Raw genomic sequence first — 23,663 nt, 5'->3', positions numbered from 1 at the left:
TCCTCTGCTCATTTCCAGCTTGTCTTGTGTCCTGAGGCAGACGCACTGATACCTCAGAGCAACAGGGCCGGGCAGTAGCAAGAAGACCCAGAGCAGGCAAGCTGTTCTTTTCTCTTTTGCTCTAGAATGCAGTGAAAAATAGCCCTTCATTCCTCCCACCTGAGAGATGGGGTGAGGAAGTAGTTCAGGTCTGCCAGTGCTTTTGTTCAAGTCACACTCAGAAGACCTTTTTCCGTCATCTCATGGTTGATGCCTTAGCAACCCAGTCACTAAAACAAACGGCACAGAGCTGCAAACAAAGTGACTCCTAAGATTTGGGGCCAGGTAGTGAAACCCAGCGCACCGAGTTGGGGAAATTATTCCTGTGCTATTTTGGAGAGTCTTGTCCTGAGGACAATTAAACAGTCCAGACAGGTCACTGGGTGAGACCAATTTCCTGGTTTGTTTATTTGAGCCTGATTGTTTTCACCACTGAGCAGCCGGACACAGTCTGCCACACTGTTACCCCAGGCCTGCAGAGAGCGATCCTTTCATTTTTGATTTCTCTAGGCTTCCTACGGATTCTAGCATGTCTTTATCTGGTGGGGTTGCTCTGGAGTCTCTCAGGCACAGACAGGGTGGAGGACAATATCAGTGATTGCTCTTGACTTCATCTTATACAGGCATTTGGCTTTATGTCCCGAGTCGCCCTACAAGCAGAGAAGATGAATCATCACCCTGAGTGGCTCAATGTGTACAACAAGGTAAACGGATCGCCTTATTTTGGGATCAATTTTAATTATGGAGTTCGAGAAACTTCTTTCTTCTTTTCTTCCTTGTCATCTTGTGCAACTAAATGTGCTTGTGCTTAAGAAAGTATTTTCTGATTCTTTCTCTTAGAATCCCTGTGTATTATTGCAAATTAGTGACAAATTTCAGATCTGCTCATGAGAACAGTGAATAAGCTCTTTATTTTCATGTTTGTCTTCTACTGAAACTTTTAATAAAAAGAAAGTTGGGCCTAATTAGGTTCCTGAATTAAACTTGAATATCAGCCACGCAGGTAAACTATTAAATTGAAAATAATTTATTGAAAGAAAGGGTTGCAAATAAAATAGGTATGTCCTAATTATCTCATTGAAATATATTTTCTCAGGAATTATACTTTATAAAATAACTATTAAATTCTGGATCCTCAAAATTTACAAAGTTTTAGAGACCACAGTGAGAAGAATCATGTTCCCCCCAAAAAGTGTCCTTGTCTTTATGGTCACACCATTTGAAATATCTTACCATCCAGGTTTCTGTGTTTATTTTCTCTCTGGAAGTCCTCTTTGAAAAAAGAAACATCACCATTCTTGATTATATATATATATATTTTTTTTTTGAATAATTCAAAGCACCCCCATACTAGCATCAACTTTTCTTTCGTAGTTGCCTTTCTTTGCCCATAATTTTATTTTGCTTTTTAACCAATTTGTCAAGGGGTGTTCCCAACACACACCCCTTTCCTAATTTGGAAATGTGCTTTTTTTTAACATCACTGCTAAGATATTACATTTGATAGCTTGGCTTTTCTCAGGGGCCCCAAAATAGTTGGTGTAATTAAAGTAATGGGAGTTAAAATGGAACCCCAGTCTCTCTTTTTTTCTCAAGAAATGAGGTTTGAGATCCTGGCAGCTAAATTTCCTCCTCGTATAGGACAACCTTTTTATCCTGGGTGGCTGCCGGGCCCCCTCTGATGAAGACTGTGGTCCTGGAGTTTGCTGGGTTTTGGAAATGCTGTGTTTATTGTTCATATGTATTTTCTAAATCATTTGATCCCTCTGATTCTCAAATATGAATGTTGGATAATAGATTGATTTCTGAACCACCCAAGGAGAATTCCATGAATTGTAGCTCAGGGTTTTAAAAGCTGCTTTCTTCTTTCTTAGGTCCAGATAACCCTCACCTCTCATGACTCTGGCGGACTGACCAAAAGAGATGTGAGACTGGCCAAGTTTATTGAGAAAGTGGCTGCTTCTGTGTGATTTCTTCAAAATGCATGCAAAATCTTATATACTGCTGCAGTATGTCTTGAAGGCAATTTACATAAACAAAAATCAAGTTTTAAAGGAGTTCATCCTTCTACATTTTGTATAATCAGTGTATAAATACAAGATGACCTAAACCTGAGCCTAAGGTGTTTTTTATTACATCTATTCACAGGCATAAGATAACTCAACCTAGCAATTACATTAATAATATTTAAAGAGAGAAATGGATTCTTAAAAAACAGAACTTAGGAAAGGGAATAGTCATGTATTTCATAACCCAGAAATTCAAAATCATGACTTTATAAAAGCATTGTGTTGAAGAATAGTTGTAAGGCACCTTTGCAGGGAATGGGTTTTAATCTTACGTAACAAATTGTAGGAAGCTAAAGTCGATTTGGATTTTGGTGCTGCTACTACTTAAATAATTGATTAGATCATGAAAGTCACAAAAATGAGCTGTCTTGGTGTGTCTTACCTTTCAGACAGGGAGTTAGAGGATGAGGGTCTCATTCGTGGCTTCCTGCAAGATGTGGCAACACAAGGACTCTCTGTCACGGTGATCGCTTACCAGGCCATTATTGGACTTACAGGGTTAAGGAGGAACTGAGGGTCATTTCTTTGCATCATTTGTATGTTGTGACCCCTGAACTGAGGGTCTGCAGCCTTGGGATCTCGGATTTAACAAGGATCATCTTTGTAAGACACCTCACTTCAGAGGCCAGAAGCAGCATCCTGTTACAACAGGCAAACCTTCCCCTCCTCAGCCCAGCCCCTGCTCCAGCAGGACAGGGAGGCTGCATTCTCCTTGAAGTCCTCCTTGAAGTCCGTGCTTGGCTGATTCTGTTAGCCAAGGAAAGACAGCTTTGGTCAGTTGGCCCCGTGGGCATGGAATGTGCAGGGAGGGGAAGGGAGCGGAGAGCCACAGGCTCTATAGTCCCCAGGGGAGCAAAAGCCTTCATACTACAACTTCTGTTTCCTAGAATTTTTCAAAGGAAAAGGCAAAGCTATGTGCTTTTTATAATCTCTTCCCTACATTATAGATTTGGAACGTTTATACATTTTTTACCAAAGATTTTTAGTTCATGGTTTCAATTTTTACGTGAGCCTTTTTAAAAACAATTTTTAAATTTTGTTTACTCTTATTAGTTATATATGACAGCAGAATGCAGTTCAATTCATATAACACAAATAGAGCACAACTTTTTTTTAAAGAGAAAGAGAGAGAGAATTTTTTAATATTTATTTTTAGTTTTTTGGTGGACGCAACTTCTTTCTTTTATTTGTATGTGGTGCTAAGGATCGAACCCAGGCCCCCTCCCCCTGCATGCCAGGTGAGCACGTTACCGCTTGAGCCACATCCTCAGCCCTAGAGCACAATTTTTTATGTCTCTGGTTGAACACAAAGTAGAGTCACACCATTCGTGTTTTCATATATGTACTTAGGGTGATGACAGCCATCTCATTCCACCGTCTTTCACATGGGCTTTTTTTTTTTTTTTTTTTTTTTTTAAAGAGAGAGTGAGAGAGAGAGAGAGAGAGAGAGAGAGAGAGAGAGAGAGAGAGAGAGAGAGAGAATTTTTTTTAATATTTATTTTTTAGTTCTCGGCGGACACAACATCTTTGTTGGTATGTGGTGCTGAGGATCGAACCCGGGCCGCACGCACGTCGGGCGAGCGCGCTACCGCTGAGCCACATCTCCAGCCCCACATGGGCTTTTTAAACATGAAAAATTTTAAACGTGCAAAAGTAGAGTGAATAGTACATTGAACCCTTATGTATTGATCACCCAGATATAGCAGTTACCAAGATTACGACCAGTTCCTTCATATAATTCCATTTCTGTTGATAAACTATTTAAAAACAAATACCAAATAGCATGTCATTACTCTTCTGTGTTCTTCAGTAAGCATTTCTAGGAAAATATTGTCATCATCTTACATAAAACAACAATGCCATTGTCACATATAACAATATAAGCCATGATTCCCTGGCACTACCAAATACCCAGGCCAAACCAAATTGCTCTGAGGTCAATAAAGTCTTTGGACAGTAATTTGGTTCTAGTTAGGATCCACATGAAGTCTACCCATCACATCTGGTGGCTGTGTCTTTATTCTCTCTGAGCCTAGAGCAACCACCCCTCTTCTCTCCCCAACCCTTTCTCCATGTATTTGATTTATCAAAACTGGGTCAGTTGTCTGGTAGCATATTTGCCTCTGACTTTGGTGTCATTTAACTTGTTCCACTCACCACCAATGTAAGCCTCGCCTCCTATTTTGAATGTATCTGAGGCTAGAGGGATGGCTGCGTTAACATATGCCACATAGAGCACAGTGGGGAAAGCAGGCTATAGCTCCTAATTACAAAGACCTGGAGCAGAGTTACCGGTCAGCATCCACGTGAGGGTTTGACATAAGGTCCATGTTAAGGGGATTGCATCTGCTGGAATTCAAAAACAGTTTAGAATCAAAGATCCTGTATCAGAAGTCAGTAGAGATACTCAGGGTACCAAATTCCAGCAGATGAATCCCCAGACTTATTTCAAGTAACTGACTTCGCAACTTGAAAGAGACTTTGCCAAAGTTGAAGGCCCCCAAATCCTTGTGTGCTGACAGTGGTTTCTCTGATGTGGTAAGCTTTGGTTTCCCTCTGTTTTCTCTCTAAGTGATCACCAGAGGAGAGAGGAGTTAAACAGACACAGTCTACTCCTTGAGTGACTTCCATGTAACAAACCACGGTCAGCATGTTTGACTTTGTCCTTTTCTAAAATAAAGTTAATGAAAGTTTGGGAAATAATGGCTACTTTCTGTCATTGATATGATTTAAGAAATCTGGAAATAAATAAGCATGGTTCTTTGTATTTTCACTATAGGCAGAAAGCAGCAGCCTGTATATTATATTTGAAATAAGCCCGACTTCTATCAATGTATTGAATAATTGTCTACAGTATTAGTATGGAACAGTGTGAATACTCTCTAATTCACACTCAAAAATGTAATAGTTGAACTTTCAGTTTTGTAAACTTTCCATCCCAGTAATAGGGTTTGGCTGTTATCATATGTGAACTTTGTATTTCAGCGCCAATTTCTTGGGACCACGATTGGAGGGTCCCCAGGCTGCTGTGCCTGCTGAGGCAGCCGAGGTAGGGCTGTCCAGGCCCAGCAGTGTGAGCTGCTGCTGATAGGGCGGGAGAGGTGGCACTTGGGCTTCTCATCCGGGAATGCCTGTCCTGCCCACCTGCGTGTGGGAAGATCTGGATTTCAGGAGGCCCTGGATGAGCTCACCACCTCCGAGTTCCTGTTGCGCTCCCCTCTCCCAGCTGGAGTTCCGTTCCCAGACTGTCTTCATCAGTGGCTTCCGAAACCGCATTCAGCTGTGATGGGCCGCGCTGATGTGGTTCACTAGGAACAACTGGGCTCTTTCTCCTGCCTGCAGCTGGCTGTCTGTCCTCACCACCGCACCCAGCATTACATTTTTAATCCCTTCTCTGTTTTTTTCCCAGAGGAAGTCCCAGAAGTGTCCCTCTGGGGTCCTTACAGATGCACTTCCACTGTGCCACACTAACTGAGTGATGCTACTCAGTTCGGTATCCTGTTCATCTAGCTTGTGTGCTGCAGGGGAAGCAATAGGAGTCATAGGAAGAACTGGTCTCTTTTTCTCTCTGATGGAGAAAGGGTAGACTCAGGGGGTGCAGCTAAAGTTTGAATCTTAGGTAATCTTGGTAATCAAGCTGATTAAAATTTGCTGTGATGATTTGTTTTTAATTAACAGGTAATAACTATATCTGTGGGGTACAGTGTGATGTTTTGGTATATTTATACATTGTATATTGATCAACTCAGGATGCTTAGGTTCCCCATCATCTCAAAAATCTATCATTATTTTATTTTGGGAATGTTAAAAATCTTCTGTTTTGAATTTTATGATACAGTACTGTTAACTGTAATCACCCTCTGTGTAATAATTCACCAGAACTTTTTCATCCTGTCTGGCTAGGAGTAAATAAGATGTTGTCACCCAGTTCAGTATATTTTCCTACCAGGAATGGAAATATGCACTTACTTTAAAATACCAAGGACAGCAGAGATGGTGGGGTGGTTACCTCATTTTTTTAATGGTCCAAGAATTTAGGTTTCGAGGAAATCGACCAATTTAGCCACTAAATATTTAATATAACATACAGCTAAGCAGATCTGTTTTGATTTGCTTTGAAGGCTAAAGGGGCTGGGGGAGGATATATTAATCCTGAGAGTTGAACAGAACAAAAATCCTGATATAGTAGACCATCCCTTACACCCTGCTTAGGTGTTTCATACACACATATATCCCGTGCCCCAAATGAGCCAACATAGGGCCTATGTTACCTTCTCTGCCCCTCCTAATTCTTTTGTCCTAGTCCCAAATGGATCATAATCCTTCCTACCAGATGTTTCCATTGCTGGCCCTGATGTGTTCTCTCACAGAATCATAGAGAACTTTGCTTTTTTTTTTTCTTTTTTTCTTTATTACATGACCTTCAACCTTTTCTAACATCATTAAGGGTCTAACAGACGGGACATTTCTTGAAGTGGGAACTTTTGCCCTATCTCTAGTGTTGCCCAGCATTCACCCAAACTTTACCGTTGCTGGGTGCGTGTGAAGCCCCTTGCTCAACTGAAGCACTGTTTCCTTGAGAAGAAGGATCCTGGGACAGGCTTGCTGGGTGCACTCCACTCAGTGGTCTGTAGGCTAGTGATGCGCTGGAATGCCCGAGAGTGATCTCATAAAGCCAAGATTCCCTCGTGGACCCTTTTCTGCTGCCTCTTGGAATCCAGACACCAAGGGGATCTCTAAGTAGAGATTTTTTTGATTAGCCATAAAAGCAAGGAATAAAAAATTGAAAAATTTTAAAATGTCTCAGGCCATTTACGAAGATGTGCCACCAAATTCTACTTCCAGTTCGCTGTTTGGTGCTGCATCACAGGCGTTCTGTGGGAGATGCAGGAAATTTAAGTAAATATTTCTATTTCTGTTGTTAAGAAGTGTGTAAAGGGCAGGGTGCAGGTGGGTGTCAGCTTTCTAGCCTCTTCCACACGCTTGTGGGCTTCCCAGGTGGAGGGCACCTCTGACCGTCGGTTTCCCTAGTTGGTGAGGCTGGCACACTGTTACTGACCTGCAGACTGCAGACTCAGTGTTATCTTTTCCTGTTAAATAATTTGAAGCCTTTTAAAATTTTGTAATAGACTCTATTTCAAGCCAGAAAATGAGAATTACACATCTTGTTTTTATAAATCACAGAGGTATATATGATATTCATGCACACAGCACACTTTTTTTTTTTTAAAGACATGATCTTGCTATGTTGCCCAGGGGTGGTCTTCAGCTTGTGAACTCAGGTGATCCTCCTGCCTCAGCCTCCCAAGTAGATGGAACTATAGATAACAGCCATTTTGCTTGGTTACATTCTGTATTTTTTTCACCTTAATGAAAATGAGAAAAAAAACTAATCTTTGAGAAAATTTGCAAGGCACAGATAAATGTAAATGAATAATAATAAGAATGACATAACTTCACCACTATTCACACTTTGACATATTTCTTGCCGAGTGTTTTCTACCCATTTTATATCATGTTTTTAAATTTTTTTTTATTATTGTTTCAAGGTCTACCAGAGAGTAAACAGTTTTTCTAAATCATGAAAAAATGCATAGCAAGGGCTGGGGTCGTGGCTCAGTGGTAGAACTCTTGCTTAGCATGTGTGAGGCACTGCGTTCGATTCTCAGCACTGCATATCAATAAATAAAATAAAGGTCCATCAACAATTTAAAAAAGTATTTTAAAAAATACATAGCCATATTTTAAGGTCTATGTTTCATGAGATGGAGATGCCAGAGTTTACTTAATCACTCCTTTTTGTTAGATTTTAAAATTGTTTTCAGTTTCTCACTACTATAAATAATACAGGAGTAAACATCTTTGGCTAAAGTCACTTCCTGTGTTTTACATTGTTCTTTTGGAATAGATTCCACAGGTGAGAGGATAGGAACAGTTCTGGGCTCTTTAGAAAAGCTGTCAACTTAGCTGGGCCTGGTGGTGCATGCTTGTAATCCTAGCAACTCTGGGAGATTAAGTCAGGAAGATCACAGTTTCAAGGTCAGTCTGGGCAATTTAGGAAGACTCTCCCTGTCTCAAAAGGAAAAAAGAAAAGAAAAGAAAAGAAAAGCCGGTCAACTTAGATTTCCCTGGAGGCTTTTGAGACTACCCCATCATTCTCCACTTTGACAGCATTAAATACTATTATGCTTATTTTTTATTTTTTTAATTTTTATGTGGTGCCGAGGATCAAACCCAGTGCCTCACATGTGCTAGGCAAGGGCTCTGCCACTGAGCTATAACCCCAGCCCACAATCATGTTCAAGTCTTTGCTAATTTTATAAGCAAAAGTGATTTTTTTAAAAAAAGACTCCCTGACATTTGGGGCTTATTTCGGCCACTTGTTTTTCTTTCATAAGTTGTGTGCCCATTTTTGTCTTAGGGTGTTCAATTTTTTTTATCATTGATTTGTAAGCAATTGTATAGATGATGATTTGATTGTTATCAGTATTTTTTTCTATCAGACCAATAGTATTTAACCTTTTCACATTGTATTTCTAGTACTTACTGTGTTGCTTGGCATATAATAATCACTCAATAAAAATTTGTAAATGAGTAAATGAAGGCTTAGAGGTTCGCTAAGAGGCGGACATTGATGATGATCACACATATTTCAGTTGTCATTCATTCAGCATTAATTGCTATTTGAAATGTATGTGGATTTATATTCACAAAAGGGGAAAAGCAGACCCTGATCCCTACAAAAAGGTGTGCATTGTAACTCTGCTGTGTAACCATACCTCTTATTCACCTTTTTAATAGGAGGAAAGACCATCAATGTCAGGCATTTGTGAGGAGAGTCATAAGGAGTCATCTCTTTCAGATAATTATGATTAGCACCGTCTCTTTGAATGCCTTTCTTACAGTCTTGTGGACCAGTTATGAAATAAGATACCGCTTGTACAGAGTTTTTGAGGTAAGCTGAAAAAAGGGGTTCATTTTCTTCTATTTTACCTGTTTTATTTCTGGAAATGTTCTAAAATCCTGAAGCTATTTTATTTCAAAAAATTTTCCACAGAAAAATTCTAAGGACCTTTAGAATATACTCTAAAACCTAGGCAGATGGTAACAAGAGTGGCAGTGAGACATGGATTTTAAAGTTTCCTAAATTCTTTTTAAAATAGCCATTAGAGAGCAAAACTAAAAACCCATGGGAAAAATTTACAGCAAAACTAGTTACTGAGAGCAGCCAGGCGAGGTGGCGAAGCCTATAATCCCAGTGGTTCTGGAGGCTGAGGCAGGAGGATCATGAGTTCAAAGCCAACCTCAGCAACAGTGAGGTGCTGAGCAACTCAGTGAGACCCTGTCTCTAAATAAAATACAAAATAGGGCTGGAGATGTGGGTTCAGTGGCCGAGTGCCCCTGAGTTTAATCCCTGGTGCACCTCCTCAAAAACAAACAAACAAACAAACAAACAAAACCTTGGAGCCATTAAGAACATGCCATTAGCTTCTGTGGGGGAAGAGGCAGAGGGGAATTGGTAGGTATTCCCTGGAATGTGTGATGGGCTGATGTGAGAACAGCTTTTGGGAATAGTATTGCCTAATCCAATACTGGGGGAGTGCAGAAGGATCCAGATAATTTCTGAAGGAGCTGGGGCAGTCCAGACCCAATGAACCAACCCTGCAAGTCTCCCTTCAAAGGTAGGGCTGCACAGTTAGGAGAAATACTGGAAGTGGAATAAAAATGAGCAAATTAGAGACAGCTGAAGAAAGAGATGTGAACAGAATTAGGAAACCTCAAAAATCCAACTACCACATTTTAAAACATAACCTAAAAGCAGAAGAGAGCTCAGTGAAGTTGGAACCACACTTTCTTCTAAAAGTGCAGGAAAACTAATTGGACATAAAAAAAAAAAAGCACACTTAGGATTGAAGGAAAACAGCCTACAAAATTTTTATAAGAAAAAAAAGTGGAGAATCACATTTCTATGATTAAAGCAAGTCTACTGCAAAGGTATGCCCACAAACGGATAAAAATTATAGCGTATGATTTTAAAACAGGGTAAATGTTTAAGAAACTGATCAAGTTAGGAAAAGAACAGAAGTGACAAAACTCAAGAAAGAATTAGAAAGCCAAGAAAATAAAAAATGAAGACTAATTAAGGGCAATTACATACAATAGACAATTGCTTAAGAGAAATACATGATTAAGTAGAGGAAGTTTTTTTTAAAAAAACAAAAAACAAGAAATGAACAGATGGAAAAAATTCAGGAGAAAACAATGAACAATGACAATGGGAAAAAATTCAATATAAAGATAATAGGAAGGCTGGGGTCATAGCTCAGAGTGCTTTCCTAGCATGTGTGAGGCACTAGGTTTGATTCTCAGCACTGCATATAAATAAAATAAAGGTCCATTGGAAACTAAAGAAAAAAGATAGTGGGAGCCCCTGCATTTCAGAATAAATGCTAAAATCTATCATGCCCCCCCATTACCTTAATAAAAGACCTCAATTTATATGTTGAAAGAGCACATGTCACATACCTGAGAATATGGATTTAGAACACGCACCAAAACACATCTAGTAGAATTTTGGGACTATACAAGCAAGAAGAATAGGGAAAACTGTAACCAGCTAGGAAATGTGGCTTCTAAGGAGAAGAAAATTAATTATCATCAGACTTCACTGTGGTAATGCTTCAGGCCAGAAGATAATGGAGATAATTTAAGATTCTTCAGCAAAGAAAATGTGAACCAAGTTTTTCAGATCAGCAAAACTGACTTTCAAGTACCAAGGGCACAAACTGTCACATTCAAAAACTTGGAGAATGTTCTTTCCAGGAACCCTTTCTTAGGCGTCTACTACAGAACAAGTTGAGCCAACCAAAACAACTTTATACTTCTGATGATAGCATTAAATATATAGTTATTTGTGAAAGCAATTAATTGTGGTTTAACAGGGAAAGAGTATCGCATATAATGAATATATTACCTGACAACAAATATATAGTATGACTATAAAAATGGGAGCCACTGGGAAGAGCAAGTGCAAAAAAATTTTAAACCATTTTCAGTAATCAACTTGGTGATGCTATGAGTAGTAGTATTCTGAGACGGATGAGCATGGGGTAATTATGTGATATTTTTTGGGATCCTATCTTTCATCGTCTATGTTCTTGAGAACCAGGGTATTAATGGAAGAAAGGAGATAAAGATGTATAGATGAACGTTAAATAAAAAATGTTGTACATTTGGATTGGAAGTATCATCCTAAACTACTGAGGTATTTTATTTTATCCTCCGAATGACTTCAAACGTTGATCAACTTTGCAATTATGCATGTTTTGTGCCCATAATGTGATATTGAAATATCATTTCTCACTAAAAGAAACCAGAGTTTCTTAGAGAAAGAAGAAATGCATCAAACAATCTATGAGGTGATAATGATACACAACATAACTGGCCATTTTGGATATTTAAAAAGAGCTAATCCTTGATCTTTTTCTTTCCCCTTTGTACTGGGGATTGAACTCAGGGGCACTTTACCATTGAGCTACATCCCCAGCCCTTTTTATTTTTAAGACAGGGAATTGCTAAATTGCTGAGGCTGGCCTCAAATTGTGATCCTCCTGTGTCAGCCTCCTGAGTTACTGGGATTACAGGTGTGCACCTCCACATCTGGCCAATTCTTTATCTTGAAACCTGCCAAATTAAGGGAAAGTATCAAGATTTACTAACCTCTCTTAGATGAACTGTGACCCTGAGGGGGTCATCTACTATGTGACTACTCATTCTTAGAGTTAATATCTTTATAAAGTGTCCCAGTTAATAAATGAAAAAGAAATGATAGAAAAAAATCACCATTTTTTTCAATATAGTAATGGATCTAGGCATTCAGCATTAATGGTTGCTGCCATAATAATAATAAAAAAGAGATAGCTAGATGTTATATGCCTTCCGTGAAGGAATAGCACCTATAACGTTGCCAGAGATCCAACCTGAATCTGATTAAGCTGATCAACTTGGAAAACATCTTCCTAATTTTAGGAAATTTGGAAGATAGAGGAACATGCAGAATGGCACCATAAGTGTGCAGTCAGCAAATTCCAGACTGAAATGTTCTATGAGTTAAACTAGTTGGATGCTTTTACAGATAAACTGTAAGAAGAAAAAAGGAATGGGAGATTTAAAAAAGATAAACCAAAGTTTAAAAAATTATAAAAGGCAAGACTAAATTATAGGTTCTTGGGAGGCATATCTGGGTTTCTATCCATAACGGAATGCAAGGAAATGATTATAATTAAAAAATCCAGATAATAGTTAATTTTGTAGGTAGGGAAGGAGTTGTGATTTGAGAGGGGCACATGGAGAGGCCTGGGATAGCTGTCAAAGCTCTACTCCTTGACCTGGTGGTAGTGATAGGAGTGTTGGCCTTGTCATAATTCGTTAGGCTAATTCATGTGGTTCTATGTGTATTTTATTTTATAGTAAAATGTTAAAATATACTTCATTCAGGGTAAAACTTACATTTATTTCTTAATGGTAAAAATGGTTAGCATCAACATAATGTGCTATCAGAGGTGGTGGAGGTAGGTGGCCTACTTGAAATTCACAGGATCCACTTGGGGACACTCCTGTGAATGTGCTGGTATGGTAGCAAATTCCACACCACCACAGAGTGTGATCATGGACGGTGGGAGGTCATGTTGGTACAAGAGTGATAGGTTCAGGGAAAGAGATCTGTTGAGGAATCTAAATCCTGATTGTCCTCCGGAGGCCATAAGGTTACCAAGTATGTGTCCTTTGGGGACCCTGGTTTGCAAGTCTAGTTCTGTGTTGTGGGAAGGATGTGGACTTCGGGACTGTACAGTTGTGGGTTCAAGTACCAGCTCTCCTACCTTTTTACTAGTTGGGAGAATTTAGGCAACTTATGTAATCTTTTTGTGGTTCAGGTACAGCATGTGTAAAATGATACACCTTCCAGGAGGCTGTGAGGCCATTGAGCATAATGTGTGAAAGCCCCTGGTTAACTATGAACTGTAATGAGAAATCATTAACACTCTTGAGATCCCCCTGAAGGTTCTAGGAAAGACCTGAGAAGGGCTGATCTTTCACCTCTGGATGATCTTGAGGCTCTGAGTAAGCAGGAAATGAAGGTAAATTGCTACTATTGGCAAATTGCTGGAGCACTGAATGCAGGCCCCAATACACAGAGCAAAGAGCCTTGGCAAAGACTGGGAGGCTGATTGGTTCCAGGCATTTAGGGGAATCTCCATCCAGACATTAGGAGGCCAGTGAGCTAACTGAAGGGCTGGGGATGTAGCTCAGTGGTACAGTGCCTGCCTGTCTTGCATGCACAAGGCCCTGGGTACAGTCTTCAGTACTGCAGTAAACAGACAAACGAGCTGACTGAACAGAGGCTTTGATGACCACACACAACAGACTTGACAGAATTCAGGAAAGGCACTTGGAAAAGAAAGAAACTAACAATTAACCGTACTGAAACAAACCCTGGAGAGAGGAAAGGCACTTGGAAAAGAAAGAAACTAACAATTAACCGTACTGAAACAAACCCTGGAGAGAGGGGAGAAGCCGATTCCCAGTTGTGACATGTTATTTAAAAAGTCAATTTTATTAACAACAAAAAAATTATGAGACATGCAAAGAAACCAAGAGTGTTCAAACCAAAAATGTTGATCTTAAGGAAGAGAGTAGAACCGTAATTTCTAGAGGCTGGGAAGGATAGGGGCAGAGAAGATGAAAGAAGTTCGGAAAAACAGGTGCTAAAGTACAGTTAAATAGGAGGGATACTTTTTTTTTTATTATTGTTCCCCAGCATAGTAGGCGAATAGTTTATAACAACTCATTATATATTTTATTTATTTATTTTTTTCATTATATATTTTAGGAAGGACTTAGAAGATAGGAGTTTAAAGGCTCCAAACACAAAGATAAGAAGATGGCAATGCTAATTATTTTAATTTGATTATTATATATTGTATACATGCATTGAATATTGTCACTCTGGAGCCCACCAGTATGTACCATTATTATGTGTCAATTAAAAAGAAAAAAAAATCAGATTTGGTATGTAGCTCAGTGGTAGAGTGCTTGCTTAGCATTCTTGAGGCCCTGGATTCTTTTGCTACTTGTGAAAAAATAATAAAGAAAATGAAAGAAAAATAAAACAAAAAACAATGCATAAAAAGAATGTATGTCCCATACACAAGAAGAGAAGCAATCAGTGGAAACTCTCCTTGAGGAAGTCCATTTGTTGGACATACTAAGCAAATACTTTATTATTTATTTGTTTATTTTGTGGTGTTGGGGAATTGAACTCAGGGTCTTGCTAATGTTGGGCAAGCACTCCACACAGAGCTACTTCCCCAGACATTTAAACAAATACTTTTAAAAAGCAGCTATTATAAATATTTTCAAAGAACTAAAGAAAAACATATCTATAGAACTAAAGGAAAATATGAAAACAATGTCTCACCAGAGATTATGGAGAAATGAAAATGGTTACAAACAGCCAAATACAAACAGGATGAGCTGGTGCACAGCCTTAGTGCCAGTGACTCAAAAGGCTGAGTCAGGAGGATCACAGTCCAAGGCCAGCCGTGGCAACTTAGACCCTGTCTCAAATTAAAAAAAAAAAAGTGGAAGCTCATTTGTAGAGTGCCCCCCGGAAAAAGAAGAAGAAAAAGAATCACAAAGAAATTATGTAGTTGGAAAGTACAATAACTGAAACAAAAAAATGTGCTTTCAGATTTGAGCTGGTAGAAGAACCAATGAACAGGAAGATAGTCAGTTGAGATCCTGCATTCTGAGGAGCATAAAAAAATCAAGAGTCTAAGAGACGTGAACACCATCAAGCGTACCAACATACACATAATGGGAGCTCCAGAGGTATGGGGTGGCCAAAACTCCCCCAATTTTATGAAGGACATGAATATATACATTCAAGAATCCCAGTGAACACCAAGGAGGAAAACAAAGAGACCCACACTGCAACACATTATAGTCAAACTGTCAAAGCCAAACAAAGAGAGCAAGAGATAAGCAAATTGTCACCAACAAGGGAGCCTCCATAAGATTAACAGCTGATTTCTTATCAGCAACTATAGAGATCAGGAGGCAAAATGACATGTTAAAAATACTGACAAAAATACTGTCATCCAGGAATTCTATGTCTGGAAAAACTACCTTTCAAAAATGAAGGTGAAATTAAGACATTCTGGATAAATAAAATGAGAGTTTGGTACTAGTATATCTGAACTAAAAGAAATGCTAATGATGCTCTTAGGTGAAATAAGTGAAATAAATCAGTAATTTGAAGCCATAATAAGAAATAAAGAATACTGGTACAGGCAGCTCGTAGGTAAATTCAAAGACCAGTATTATTATACTTTTACTTTTTATATGATTTAAAATACCAATGCATAATGCAGTAATTTTAGTTAATAAACACAAGATGTATAAAGATATAGTTTGTGAAAGCAAAAACTTAAAGGAAGAGAGAGAGAGCTATATAGGAACAGGATTGTTATATATTAATAAAACTAAGGTTATATTAATGTAAAAATAAATTGTAAAAGTTTAAGAGATTATCATCACAATGGTAGCCACTAAGAAATAACCAAGAAAAAATGTAGAAATATAACAACAACAACAAAAACAACAACAAACAGTGAAAAAGGAATCCAAATGGTACCCTACAAAAAAATCAATTGAACACAAAAAGCAGTATTTTGAGGAACAAAAATATATGACAGAAAAAAAAAGCAAAATAACAGAATTATGTCCTTTGTCAGTGATTAAATACAAATGGATTGAACTCTCCAATTCAAACGCAGATATTGGAAGAACTTTTAATTTATTTTTAATTTTTTTAGGAGGAAAAGTTTATTTTGGCTCACAGTTTCAGAGGTTCAACTAAAGATTGGACAACTCCACAGCTCTGAATCCAAGACGGGGCAGAACATCATGGTGGAAGAAAGACATGGTAGAGCAAAGCAGCTCAGGACATGGCCACTCAGAAGCGAGAGAGGGTTTTGCGTACCAGGGGCAAAATATAAACCACAAAGCCACCCTACCCCAGTGACCTACTGCCTCCAGCCACAACCTTCCTGCTTATAGTTACCCAATTAATCCATGTTAGTGAATTCTCTGATTAGGGTATAACTCACAATCCAATTTTTTAAATATTTATTTTTTAGTTGTAGGTGGACACACAATATCTTTATTTCATTTTTATGTGGTGCTGAGGATCAAACCCAGTGCCTCTTGCATGCTAGGAGAGCACTCTACCTCTGAGCCATAACAGCAGCCCTCCCATCATTTTATCTCTGAAAATACTTTCATTTTCTCATTTATTTATTTATTTATTTTCCATTTATTTATCTATCTATCTATCTATCTATCTTTCTATTTATTTATTTATTTATCTGGTGCTGAGGATCGAACCCAGTGTCTCATGAATTCGAGGCAAGTGCTCAACCACTGAGCTACAACCCCAGACCCTCCAAATAGTCCTAATAGTGACAGAACTACCCAGAAGTCCAAGTCCAAAATTTTATGTAAGACTGAAGGCAAACTCATGAATGTTTTCCACTGAAAAGATCAAAAGTAAGTCATATATAACCCAATATATAATAGCATAAATATTTTCATTCCACAAGGGAGAAATAGGGGCATAGAAAGAACGATGGGACGAAAGCAAGATTGAAATCCATCTGTGCAAACATCCAGCATGTGGAGCACATGACATTGTGATGTTTTCTCCAAAAGATTTCTGTACCTTCACCCTATGACCTTGCTGGTTGCAGCCTGCATGGCCTCTTGCCTTGTTTCTGTTCAATTCCTATAGCTTTCCTCAGCAGATGCTCCATGGCACTCTCATCTCTTAATCTTTGGTGTCTCCACTGCAGCTTCAGCTTCCTACTCATATCATCATGCATTGCCATCTCAGGGGCTGCCTGCAGTGATTACAATCCTAATACACTTTGCCTGTCCTCCCTGGCCATCCTTTGAAATGTTGGTGGAATGACTTCCTAACTCCACCATCCTGCATTCTTGCATAACTGGCTCCACATGGTTTATGCCAAGGTCTTTCAGTATCTCAAGCAGTAGCAAAGCCTCTTGGGACCATGGCTGCAGCAGCCTTTGAGTGTCTGGGTAGCTGAGCACAATGAAACAACTTCTAGGCCCTTTTGTGCAAGCCAAATGTCCTTTTGGTTTCTTCTCAAAGGAAATTTTACTTTTAAAATCTTGAGCCTGAGATGGGTTGGACTTGTCAGTTCCTGAGATGTCCTCAAGCCATTTTTCCTATTGTCTCTGTGCAAAGTACTTAGCATCTCATTAGTGGTTACAATGTCTTTAACAACCATGACTTCTTTAGCCCCAGTTTGACTCACACTCTTCTGCAAAACTGCAAGTTATTAAAATCTTTCTGTTTTCCTTTCTGTTCCTGATTATCAGAGTAAACTTGGATAAAAGATGCCTACAATGTCCATGCCACTGCCTGAATATGGTGCTGCCTTGAAATTTCCTCAGCCACATCAATTAGTACATCACCTTCAAATTCAGCCTCACAGAAAGTCTCAGGACATGGGAACATGTTGACAACTTTGCCAGAATTTATCATGAATGGCCTCTAGTCTAATTTCCAAGAGTCTTCCTTCTCTGAGACCTCATGAACCCAGACTTCACTGTTCACAGTCTTGCTGTCATTCTGGTCTTCTGAGCTCCCACTGGAATCCCCCATTAAGCTCCACTTACAACATTCTTGTATCTCTAAACTCCAAAATTCCTCCCTCCACAAACCAGTTCCAAAACCTTCTGAACCACATGGTCTTGGTAGTCATAGCGATTTAGTACCAATTTTTTTTTAGCCACCTTTTCCATTGCTGTGACCAAAATACCTGATAAGAACAACAGAGTGGAAGAAAAGTTTATTTTGGCTCATGGTTTCAGGATTTAGGGCATGGTTGGCTGACTTCATAGTTCTGGGCCCAAGGTGAGACAGAATATCATGACAAAGCATAACAATGGATTTTTAAAAATCCAACTACATGATATCTACAAGAGACTCATTTTAGATCCAAAGATACAAATAGATCAAAGTGAAAGAATGGAAAAAGAGATTCATGCAACCAGAAACCAAGAGAGCCGGGGTGGCTAAACTAATATCAGACAAAATAGAAGTTAAGGTAAATAGTTCCAAGACATGAAGAGGGACATTTTATACTGGTTAATTCATCAAGAAGATAAAACAAGTTATCTCTAGAACATATGAAGTCTGCAGAATAGATTATAGGTTAGGCCATAAAATAAATCCCAATAATTGTTTTACAATATTAAAATCATAGAAAGTCTCTTCTCTGACAATAGTGAAATAAAACTAGAAATCAATAATGGATAATTGGAACATTTGAAAATATTTATAAATTAACACAATCATAAAAAATAGTTGGTCAAAGTAGAAAGCACAAGGCAATTATTTTAAGATTATCCAGGGGTGGTAGTACATGCCTAACAACATGAAAGGCTGAAGCATCTAAAAGTTCAAGGCCAGCATCTAAAACTTAGGGCAACGCTGTCCCAAAATTTTGGGAGGAGGGTACTAGGAATTGAATCCAGGGGCACTTGACCACTGAACCACATCCCCAGCTCTATTTTTTAAAAATTTTATTTAGAAACAGGGACTCACTGAGTGGCTTAGTGCCTTGCTTTTGCTGAGGCTGGCTTTCAACTCAAAATCCTCCTGCCTCAGCCTCCTGAGACACTGGATTACAGGCATGTGCCACCATATCTGGTCTCAAAAATTTTTTGAAAGGGCTGGGAATGTGGCTCAGTGGTAAAATATCCTTGCATTCAATCCCTAGTAATGGAAAAAAACCCTTAAGATGAATGAAAATTAAAACAGTATGACAAAACTTATATAATAAAGTAAAAATAGTGCTCAGAGGGAAATTCATACCTATGAATGTGCACATTAGAAAAGAAAAAAGATCTTAAATCAATAACCTAATATGTACACTTTAAAGCACTAGGAAAAAAAAAAGATTAGACTAAGCAGAAGGAAAAAAAGAAAAAGAAAAAAAAAAGATTAGAGATAAACAAAATAGAGAATATAGAAACAACAGAGAAAATCAACCAAGTCAAATATTGGTGCTTTGAAAAGATCAACAAAATTGACAAGACTTCAGCTAGATCAACCAAGCAAAATAAGAAAATTCAAATTAACTGTCAGAAATGAAAATTGGGACATTAATACTGACCTTATAGAAGTGAATTAGGTTACAGGAGACTATAACAAACAACAGTAGCAAATTAATTAATCTAGATGAGTTCTAGAAGTTTTCTGGTGGGATTTTTTGGGTCTTCTAAATACCTCTGGTAAACAGAGGTAGCTTGAACTCTTCTTTCCTATTTGTATCCCTTTAATTTCTTTCTTTTGCCTAATTGCTCTGGCTAGAGTTTCAAGGACTATGTTGAGTAGAAGTGGTGAAAGAGGGCATCCCTGTCTAGTTCAATTTTTGAGGGGTGGTGCTGGGGTTTGAACCCAGGGTGTTATGCATATGAGGCAAGCACTCTACCAACTGAGCTATATCCCCAGCCCTAGTTCCAGTTTTTAGAGGGAACGCTTTCAGTTTTTCTGTTTAGAGAAAAATTGTAATCCCAGGGACTTTGAGGTAGGATGATTGTAAGTTCAAGGCTAGCCTCCCCAGCGTAGTGAAACCCTGTCTTAAAATAAAAAAATAAAAGGGACTGGGGTTGTAACTCTGTGGTAGAATACCCCTGGGTTCAATCCACAGTACCAAAAGAAAAAAAGTAAAAGACAGATATGGTATTAAAGCCAATAAATTTTTAAAAATTAGCTGAAATAGATAATTTTATAGAAAAAAAATATGAAACTGACATTCAGTAAGAAAGTGAAAACCTGAAGTAAACTTTATATGTCCATATATTCCTTTAATGACTATAAAGCATTGATCTAGTAGCTCAAAATTTCCACCCCACCTTCAAAAATAAAATAAAATAAAATAATAAAAAAATAACCACTAACCTGTATTAGATGATTTTACATGTTTCCATAAGATCAATTCAAGAAATGTGAAAAAAGTTTATCATAAATGTACTTCATGAAAAATAATAGCAAACTAAAAATAGAAAGGATTTATTTTTATGCAATTAAGGGTACTATGAAAAACCTATATAAAAATTCACACTTAGTGGGTGGAACTTTGGCTGTGTTCCCTTTGAAGTAGTATACTAGTTGTTATTAATAATAATATATTTATTAAAGTCCTAGGCAATATATCATACAAAAAAGCATTAAGAAATAGAAAGAGTTTTAAAACTGTCACTATTCATAAATGATATATGACTGGGCTGGGGATGTAGCTTAAGTGGAAGCGTGCTTGCCTAGCATGTGTGAGGCACTGGGTTCAATTCTCAGCACCACATAAAAATAAAATAAAGATATGTTGTCCAAAAAATAAATAAATAAATGACATATGACTTCTTCATAGAAATTCCAAAATAATTAGGAACATTATTAATTGAATTAATACTACTATAAAGTTAATGAATAATAAATTCAGCATTCTCTGAGCATTTTACTAATATAAATCAAATTAATTTTATTTGCTGTTTCAGCAACAAAAAAATAAAACTTATAGTAACTATAAAATATAAAAAGTACTTAGATGCAAACCTAAATTTATGTGACTTTTATTTTTTTTTGAGAGAGAGAGAGAGAGAGAGAGAGAGAGAGATTTTTTAATATTTATTTTTTTAGTTTTCGGCGGACACACATCTTTGTATGTGGTGCTGAGGATCGAACCCGGACCATTTGCATGCCAGGCGAGTGCGCTACTGCTTGAGCCACATCCCCAGCCCAATTTATGTGACTTTTAAATAGATAAAAATGTAAACACTTAGCTGGGTGTGATGGCACACACCTGTAATCCCAGAGGCTCAAGAGGCTGAGACAGGAGGATTTCGAGTTCAAAGCCAGCCTCAACAAAGGCGAGGTGCTAAGCAACTCACTGAGACCCTGTCTCTAAATAAAATACAAAAAAAAAAGGCTGGGGATGTGGCTCAGTGGTTAAGGGATCCTGGGTTCTTTCCCCGCCACTGCCCCCCCCCCCCCCCCCCCGCCAAAGAAAAATATAAAAATGTGTAAGGTCATTAAAGAAGAAATAAAGAGAAAAAATATACTATATTATGTGCAGAAAGTTTCAGTTTCTTAAAGATGTGATCTCTCTCTTTATGCATGTAGTTATTGAAAGACCATTAAGAGTTGGATGTGGTGACAAAAGCTTGTCATCCCAGCTACTCTGGAGCCTGAGGTGGGAGGATTGTGAGTTCAAAGGCAGCCTGGGCAATTTTGCAAGACTCTGGAAAAAGAGTCAGGAGGGGTGAGGACTAATCAATAAAAAGGTGAAAGAGTGTGTTAAGTCAGTGTGGGAGAAGATGCTTGCACGGATAACAAAGGATTTAAAATCTGTAAGATGTCCTCCAAATCAGTCTGAAGGTAACAAAACAATCCAGCAGAAAATTTGGCCAAAGATTAAAAATAGGCAGTTCACAATTTAAACATATGCAAAAATGCCCAACCTCATTAATACAGAAGTGAAAAAGAAAATTAAAAATGCGATAATATTTCATATTTATCAGACTGACAAAATCAAGTGTGATAGTGGGAAGTATTGGCAAGAACGTAAAACAATAGGCACATGGCTGATGTCAAAACAAATTGGATCAGTCACTTTAGAAAATCAATTTGTTAATACCTAGTGTGGTTGAAGATGCTCACATCTTACAACTTAGTAATTTTACTCTTAGCTATCTTACAGAGAAACTTTACACATGTGTATAATAAATGTATGAAGAATTGTTCAAGCTGGGCACAGTGGCACATGCCTGTAATCCCAGCATCTCTGGAGTTCAAAGCCAACCTCAGCAATGATGAGGTGCTAAGCAACTGAGTGAGACCCTGTCTCTAAATAAAATACAAAATAGGGCTGGGGATGTGGCTTAGTGGTTGAATGGCCCTGTGTTCAATTCCTGGTACCCATGCCCCCCAAAAAAGAATTGTTCAAATTTTTTGTACTATTGCACTATTTGCAATAGTAAAAAAAAAAAATATGAACAGGCTAAATTTCACTCATCAAGTATCTGGATAAATTAAGTGTAGTATTTTCACAAGTGGAATCGCTAAATAGGGTGAAACAGTAAACTCGGTTTGCATACATAAACATGGATGAATCTCACAAACATGATTTTACATATTATTTATTGACAGATAATGATTGCACCTTTTCAGGGGATACAGTGTGATGTTTTGGGACACTTAAACATTGTGTATCGATCAACTCAGGATACTGAGGTTATTCATCATCTCAAACATTTTATCATTTCTTTGTGATGAGAATATTCCAGATCCTCTCCTCCACCTGTTTTGTGAACGCTGATCACTCTTCAGTGTCATAGAACACCGTAAGGTATTCCTCCTCTCTGGTTGTGACCTGGTAACCAAGCTCCCCGTGCTCTTCCTCCTCCCCTCCCTGGCCTCTGAGATCCACTGTTCTGCTCTCAACTTCCATGAGCTCAGCTTTTTAGATTCCATGCATGTGAGAAATCATGCAGTATTTGTATTTCTGTATCTGGCTAACATTTGGAACCCCAGGTTTGTCCATGTTGCCACATGTGACACAGAATTTAATCCTTTGTGTGTATGATATTGGAGATTGAACTCAGGACCTCGCTCATGCTAGACAAGTGCTCTACCACTGTATCCCCAGCCCTTTTGAAAAATTTATTTGGAGACAGTGTCTCACTAAGTTGCCTAGGCTGGCCTCAACTTGAGATCTTCCTGCCTCAGGGATTGAATCCTTTTAAATGGCTGAATAGTATTATGTTTTGTATAGATAAATTTTCTTTATCCACTTGCCTATCAACTGAAACCTTGGTTGATTTCATTTTTGGTCTATTGTGAATAGCACTATGATAAACGTAGGAGTGCAGGTGACTCCTTGATATATTGGTTTTGTGTCCTTTGTATATAGACCCATAGCAGTATTGCTGGGTTGTATGGTAGTGTTCTCTCTCTCTCTCTCTCTCTCTATCTCTCAATTTTAAATATGTAAAAAATTTGTTGATGGGCCTTTACATTATTTATTAATTTATTTATATGTGGTGCTGAGAATTGAACCCAGTGCCTCACACCTACTAGGCAAGTGCTCTACTACTGAGCCAAAGTGGCAGCTCTCTCTCTCTCTCTCTCTCTCTCTCTCTCTCTCTCTCTCTCTCTCTCAAATGAGGATTAAACCTAGGAGTGTTCTACCACTGAGCTACACCCCTGGTTCTTTTTATTTTGAATCAGGGTCTCTCTAAATTGCTGAGGCTGGTCTTGAACTTTTGATCTTCCTGCCTCAGCCTCCTGAATGGTGATTCCATTTTTAAGTTTTTGAGGAAACTCCACACTGTTTTTTGTATTGGCTGTACTGATTTACACCCCCCAACAGTATGTAAGAGCTCTATTTTCTCCACATCCTCATCAAC

The 23,663-nt window shown here is 38.3% G+C and overlaps 2 protein-coding genes across 5 annotated transcripts in view; both read left to right on the top strand.

The window, feature by feature from the left end:
- The window catches only part of Pcbd2 (pterin-4 alpha-carbinolamine dehydratase 2), a 48,296-nt gene extending 46,142 nt beyond the window's left edge, over positions 1-2,154 (top strand). For 3 of the 4 annotated variants that reach the window (XM_026398182.2, XM_026398181.2, XM_077797021.1), the window contains 2 exons: positions 663-743; positions 1,914-2,154. In XM_026398182.2, the coding sequence (XP_026253967.1) occupies positions 663-743; positions 1,914-2,009 (177 nt within the window). In that variant the 3' untranslated portion in view covers positions 2,010-2,154. Of the gene's footprint in view, positions 1-46; positions 97-662; positions 744-1,913 lie in introns of those variants that run through there. The other variant, XM_026398183.2, reaches the window with a different exon arrangement.
- Positions 2,155-5,235: 3,081 nt separating this feature from the next.
- The window catches only part of Catsper3 (cation channel sperm associated 3), a 30,321-nt gene continuing 11,893 nt past the window's right edge, over positions 5,236-23,663 (top strand). Inside the window, exons 1-2 of the mRNA XM_026398176.2 lie at positions 5,236-5,390; positions 8,910-9,063. Of these exons, the coding sequence (XP_026253961.2) occupies positions 5,236-5,390; positions 8,910-9,063 (309 nt within the window). The remainder of the gene's footprint in view (positions 5,391-8,909; positions 9,064-23,663) is intronic.

The sequence above is a fragment of the Urocitellus parryii genome, chromosome 1 (assembly GCF_045843805.1).
Source record: "Urocitellus parryii isolate mUroPar1 chromosome 1, mUroPar1.hap1, whole genome shotgun sequence".
Classification (NCBI taxonomy): Eukaryota; Metazoa; Chordata; class Mammalia; order Rodentia; family Sciuridae; genus Urocitellus; species Urocitellus parryii.
This window is presented reverse-complemented; position numbering and strand designations above follow the sequence as displayed.